The sequence below is a fragment of the Solanum pennellii genome, chromosome 6, assembly GCF_001406875.1.
Source record: "Solanum pennellii chromosome 6, SPENNV200".
Lineage (NCBI taxonomy): Eukaryota > Viridiplantae > Streptophyta > Magnoliopsida > Solanales > Solanaceae > Solanum > Solanum pennellii.
In genome coordinates, this window is record NC_028642.1 from 57,427,339 (window position 1) to 57,434,591 (window position 7,253).

At 31.6% G+C, this 7,253-nt stretch overlaps 1 protein-coding gene across 1 annotated transcript; it reads left to right on the forward strand.

Annotated features, from left to right (window-relative positions):
- The first annotated feature begins 34 nt into the window (after positions 1–34).
- Positions 35–1,711, forward strand: LOC107021430 (lysM domain receptor-like kinase 3). The gene has a single exon (XM_015222088.2). It carries the CDS (start codon positions 242–244, stop codon positions 1,592–1,594), a length of 1,353 nt encoding a protein of 450 aa, XP_015077574.1. The 5' UTR covers positions 35–241; the 3' UTR covers positions 1,595–1,711.
- Positions 1,712–7,253: the final 5,542 nt, after the last annotated feature.

The following is a 7,253-nucleotide window of genomic DNA, read 5'->3' on the forward strand; positions in this document are numbered from 1 at the left end:
TTTTCACCTTTCTCTTTCCATCGTTTATCACCAAAACTCAAATCGCAAAATCTTTTGACTTGTTTTTTCATCACATCATTCAATTCTAAATAATAATAAAAGCTTCTCTTTCCAATTATATCTAATAAAAAACTATATATCTTGTTAAGTTTCATTCTTGTTTTTCTTCTCAATTATGACTTTGGTAGATGAGCAATAATAATCTGAAAAATCATCAGTTTATTTGTCATCCACCTTCTTTATGTGTAAAACGAAAATGGCAGTTGATGCTGCACAACCCATTTCAACCCCAGCAAGAAGATCAACAACTCCGAAAATCACTTCTACACAACAGGCACAATCTTCTACATCTAAATCGGGTCCATCAAACAGCAGCAATCGGGTCAGTTACACCTCCAACTCCGGTTCCGGGTCAGGGTCCGAATACCACCTTGACACCTCCGTCGCAACCACCTCCGTCTCCAGCCAGGCATCGCTCACTAGTTTCCGAGCATCGTTGCCGGATAATCCTCAAGTTTATGATTTCTCCGATATTCGTGCCGCCACCAACAACTTCCTTGCCAAGCGCTACTCATCCACCTCTTCATCCCAATCGTGGCGATGCACGCTCCATGGCAAAGATGTAATTATCTTCCAACGAAGAATCTACCAGAAATCTATGGAAAAGGCTGAATTGAGGGCGAAATTATCAGTTATTTGTAGAAGTCATTATAAAAGTATAATTAAACTCCTCGGTGCATCAATTTCTGGCGATCATATTTACTTAGTGTACGATTTTGTCCTGGGTTCTAACCTTTCTCTCTGCCTCCGGAACCCTAGAAATCCAAGCTATACGGTTCTCTCCACTTGGATGTCACGAATTCAAATCGCTACTGATGTTGCTCACGGTCTGGATTATATACACAACACTACCGGTTTAGAGATCGATCCAGTTCACAAATATGTAAAGAGCAGTGGAATCATCGTCACCGAGCCTTCCTTTAACGCAAAAATTTGCCATTTCGGAGCAGCGGAGCTTTGCAGTGGAAGCGAGAGCAAAGCCGTGACGAATGGCGGTGAGATCTACGAGGATGCATCAGCAGTTTCAACGCCGGGGCGAAAGGGATCGGGGACTAAGACTCGCGAGTTTGAAGGCGTGAGAGGTTACATATCGCCGGAGTACCAACTGACAGGAGTAGCAACACAGAAGTCCGACGTGTACGCATTTGGAGTTGTGCTGTTGGAATTGTTCTCCGGCGAAGAACCTGTGAGGTTCAAGTACGACAAGGCAACCGGAAATTACAGTAAAATCTCCCTTATAGATACGGCGAGGGTAGTAGTTGAGTGCGGCGGCGATAGGGAGGAAGACGGCGGCGTAGGAGTGGAGAGACAGTTGAGGAATTGGGTGGACCGGAGGTTGAGTGACTCGTTCCCGGTCGAGGTGGCACAGAAGGTAATCCGGTTGGCATTGGATTGTTTACACGTGGAACCAGATGATAGGCCCGATATGCGCCGCGTGGCGGGTAAGATATCAAAGCTGTATTTAGAGTCCAAATTTTGGTCGGATCGGGTCAAAATGCCCACGGAAATAACCGTGTCATTAGCACCTCGATGAGACGATAATTTTTTTTTTTGATTATTTCGTGAAAATGTACTTTTCCAAAGAATATTTGACATAATTCCACTAATTAGTTTAAAGGAGAATATATTTGCTGTAAATTTTGTCAGTTTATAATTATGATTGTGACGCAACTGCTAAATGCTAAAATAGAAAAAGTAGATTCCAGATAATGAGGGAAGACATTGAACAAATATTTTATAGTAATGTCTTTAATTGACCACAATATTGAATGTTAATAAATATATAGTTTTTAGTACTAATGGACAGGAATACATTCGTTATTGTCTGGTAAGACGTTGGAGTTATTAACGAGATCTTTTATTTTAATTTATTTATGATAATTTTTGTTTCCAATTTATTAGTGATCTGACTTCATCAGATACATCACTAAACTTTGTTTTTTTTTTATTTCCAAATACATTAATTCGTTATGCTCTCGACCAATTATGATTCTGTATGGATGAAGGCGACTTTGATTTGGTATTCTCTGTGCTTTTTGGACCATCATTTATATGGCCATTGAAAGGTCTCCCTAGAAGCAAAAATGTTTTATTTAAAACCTAATAAATTATCGTGACATAACTTTAATATGTAATCATGTAAAAAAATATGGTGAAATGTAGAAATCACTTCTTTTTTTTTTTATTATTTTTATTATTACTCATGTAATAATAATATCGGGAGAGGAGGAGGGAGAAAGGGGTCGACAAACGAATAAGGATAAGGAAAAATTACATGAAATAATACATTTTTAAAAATAATTATTGATTTTAGCGATACTTTTTGTTTATTATCATTTATAGCGATACTGTGATAAATCTGTAATATGTATTAAAAGTAAATTATGTGTGCAATATATTTGAATTATAATTGTTTTTGAAATATCTTATGTTTGTCTGGTAAAAAATTGTCACATTGTATTATAAGTGTATTAAAACGTGTGATAAATGCATTATCCATCATTAAAACTTGTATCATATGTGAATAATAAATTGTTCTTGATATGCATTAAACTTATATTATAAATGAATTAAAAGTGATCAAGTGAAAAAAATGTTATTGCTATAAATGGTAAATATTTTTTACTATAGTATATTTATGTAAGTCTTAATCTCTTTTTGGGCTTGTTTTTATGAATGGGCCTACCAGTATTGGCTAAGCAGCCCAACATAATAATTATAGCTATGTGTGAATTTCAGTTGATAAATGGGGACTTGAGAAAGTGAAATAGATTTATATGAATTGTGATTATACTTTAGGCAATAGACTGTGCTTCTCATCTTTAATTCTCTCTTAGTCTCCTCATCTCCTTTATCGCGATTGTTATTATTCGTGTTCTTCATATTGTAATAGTTCTTTGATATATGAATCAAAGTTAATTAATTTGTTCTTTCTGTTGTTTATTGTTGAGTTGAGAAATCACAACATTAATTTAAGTGTTTGTTACACTTGTCCATCATCTAAAATAGTGATCCAAGTGTTAATATTTAACAAATTTCATTTTTTACCAAGGACGTCCATTATGTCATATAGTTGACACACATCAAATCTTGAATGATTGATAATCTTTATGTTTCATAATAAGTAATATTTCATGTCAAACTTCTTTTGTTTACACAAAAGAAAAATAAATATATATTTTACTTATTGAAATACCACTTATTTTCAATTGAAAATGAAAAAGTAAAGTACATTTTATTATGAAAATGCGGTGCGGGGTTTGGTACTATTGCATGTCCATTTAAATTGCCTTAATGGAAGTATGTGATGTAGTAGGAACTCTTAGATGTGATGGAATGTTTCTTCTAACTTGAATAGATTCTGCCTAGATGAAAATAAAAATAAAAAAAAAAGTCTCCCTACAATTTTATCTTTTGTATATGTTTTTTAACTTTCTAAATCCATTGTGTACACGCTTAATCAAGTTAACTAGTTTCCTATTAATAACTTAGACTTAATTTTGGGATTATAAATGCTAAGAGAAGTTGTATGGTAGAAAATGATAATGTTCACCTAATTAGTATGCTCAATCAATAAGATGAAAATATTTGATTTCTTTTAAATATCTACATTGCTTATAAAATAACGTGAACATTATAATAATTGCCTCAATTGAAAGATGGTTTTGCCTCAGTTCAGTGTGCCAGCAGTAATTATGACCTGATCATGTTAATTGGAGTAATATCCTTAACAACATGTATATATAACACATGAAAAAATAGGGAAAAAAAACTTCAACGTGAACTCCAATAACATAACTTCAATTCAATACCCAAAGCAATATCATATTTGTATATACACACACATTTACTACCATGCATATTTACATAAGGTCAAATTACATGGAGATGAACTCTGACCACATCTTATTCGCATTTACTAATACTAATATATATAGATAAATAGATAGTTCGATCCATGAACCATTTCGCATTAGCAGAGTCAGAAAGACCATCTTCTGAGGGGTGTAATGGAAACAGACTACCATTAATACTAATAGATATATGTAACATTCATATATCAATACTCCATATTTTATATCATTTCAAGAGCATTATTTTTGGTAGCTAGCTAGGGATACATATTTTAGACTTTTCTATCATCTGTTTTATCATTTATAGGAGAGGCACCTCCACCACCATACTTGTCATTGAATTGATCTCTACTCATATAATGATGATTATCCATTGTTCTTGTGCCTCCTCCTCCTTCAGGCTGCTGCTCATAATTGTTCAAACTCCTACTTGTAGCCATGCAACAACTCATCATCATCACCAACATAACAACAACAATAACAGTTCTCATTTTCTCCGCACTTCGTTTGATCGATCTCCTGCATGACATATGATCGAAAGAAATTAAAGAATTTAACTTATATACAAAGACGATACAAAGAATTTCTACACTATGATCCATATGTTATATATATACTTTCTAGGTTACGAAACTATACATAACATAGACAAGTTATTTGTTGTGTTGTAGAAAAAGATCAAAATTATCAATGCATAAACAAGTAAAAAGAATTAACCTAAATAGCCATTAAGCGAATCTCTTAAAAATGGTTAGTGGATGTAGGTATACTCCATATATAATAAGTGTATAATTAATGTATATCAACTAGGAAAAGTAAACAGTGAATCCAATCGACGTTTAACTGAGGAAAATTGGTGAAATTTGAATTTACCTGGACTGAGATTAGTAGAGCTAATTAAGGATGCTTAAGATTAGTTGTGAGGTATAAAGAAAGATTTAAGTGTGTTTATATTGAAAAAATAAAGGTACGGTTTCATGTTAATACTGTTTTTTAAAATTAATTTTAAGATACTCCACCAAATGCGGCAATACTAAGTGGGCTTGCCATATTTGCCAATCCACATGATGGAGCTAAAGAAAATAATGCAATAAAATATAAAGAATACCACATTATTGATAGTAGATTTTATGATATACCATATAAGTCAACAAATCACAGTTATTTTACTGTAATAATGCCTTATTTTGATGAGGATAAAAATCTCCAAATTGCTCTTTTTGTCAATTTGCATAATGTGGTATAATTCTAGTCTAGAAATGTGGAAGTTAGTGTTTGATTAAATTGTGTCCATTAACAGAGTAATTCAAGGCTTTTTTAAAATTATTTTTCATCTGGTGTTCAATATTTATATTGAAGTCCGATTAAATTTAAATTTGTATAAAAAAATCTCACGTTGGAAATAAAACTCTTCGTAACAAAGACGATTATGTATCAGAAAAATTCAAACAAAAAATATATGATTAAATACGAAAAAATACTTACTACTCCGTCATAATCATTGTTACCAGGGTAATCAAAGAATTGCATCATAGTGATTGGTGAATAATACTAGACTCCTACTCCAATGGCTGCTGCCTATTTGAATGACGTTTAGGCAGTGACACTTGAGTCCAAAACCAACGAGCGATCTCAATCTTTTTTTCTTTTCAAAAAATTACTTAATTAAACACACAACTTATTTTACTATAATTATTGAAATTTTCTATCATTTCAAAAAAAATTACATAAATTCTTATTTTACGTGATGTATTAGTCAGATACATCACTTTACATAATATATCGGCCGGCTATTCATTTTACGCGATATATCATGACATTGAGGAATATATTCGAATTCGAAACACGATAAATCGGGAGGTTTTGGGATGTATATGTCCGGATTCTACCAAATTTAAAAAATTGTCACAATTTGAAAAAGAATAGAGATAAAATATAATTAACTCCTAATACAATCAAATTTATATAAAATCTAATTTTAAAAATAAAAACGGCTCCAAAATTGATAGACTCAATAACATCGAAAAATATTATATATAAAGAAAATTTCGACAGACTTCCCTTGATGTATCATTGGTTTCTTAAAGTCTGTAGATTTTTTTTCCCTTAAAAAATCATAGAATAACAAATGGAATCCGATTTTGTTACGTTGTGTTTTACAAATTCTTTTAATATTTGAACAGTAGAAATTAACTCATAAAAATATGATTCGCCCAATTTATTAAAGTTAATTGGTTTATCTATTAACATAGTTCGCTTTGATCGATTCAAAGTCCATCCATCTAAAATTGGATTAAAACCTGACCGAATTGATCCATATATGTTTGTTTTTTTAATTTATATTTAATAATGAAGCCTAATCCTAATTAACTGCTATTATAATCAGAGTCCAAAGTAATGTTGAGCTATAAGTTTGGCAAAAGACAAGTTGCAAAAGAATATAAAAATTAACCGATTAATAATTACCTAGTTAAATGTATAGTTTTACACTAAACTGCTTAAACTAAAGTTAAAATAGCTGATGGGTGTATAGACTTTTTTTTTATTTGAAGAATAATATATGACATGATTTGCCTAAAACGAGATCTAGCTACAACAATGTCAAAGCAACTAATTACATTGTATATTATAATTAATGTAATGCAATTAGCTCAATTGAAGCCAAAATCAAATAAGATATATAGGAGTTCCGAGCCTAAAGGGTATAAAATATTAATAAAAATTTCAAAATGGTATATAAAATTTTATATTAATCAAAACGGCAAATCGCTGGAACAACAACGATTTACATAAAATGTAATTTTTTTTTTAAAATTACTCCACCGGACTGCAGCAATTTTGCAAAATGTAATTTTTTTAAAAAAAAAAATTCAAATTGCTACCTTGGCAGCGATTAATTTTTTTTTAGGAAATCGCTGCCTAGGCAGCGATTTCATTTTTTTTTAAAAAAATAAATAAATTTGGTTTGAAAATCGCTGCCTTTGGCATCGACTTACATTAAAAAAAAATTAAACAAAATTGAAAATCGCTGCCTAGGTAGCGATTTGAATTTTTTTTTATTAAAATCACATTTTGCGAAATCGCTGCAGTAGCAGCGATTTTGCTTTTTCCGGTGGAGTAAATGGCTGTTGTTTTAGCGATTTTGCCGTTTTGGTTAATATAAAATTTTATATGCCGTTTTGAAATTTTTGTTAATATTTTATATCCTTTAAACTCCGGACTCAGATATATAGAGAGGTAAACAATTTGCAAGATAGATAGTGAAAGAAATGAAGATGAGAATTCAAGGTAATTTTTTTTTATTTAATAAAAAATAAGATAAGAGTCGATGTTAAATCC

Coding starts and splice junctions, on each gene's coding strand:
- LOC107021430 (XM_015222088.2), top strand. CDS start 242: ATGTGTAAAACGAAAATGGCAGTTGATGCTGCACAACCCATTTCAACC.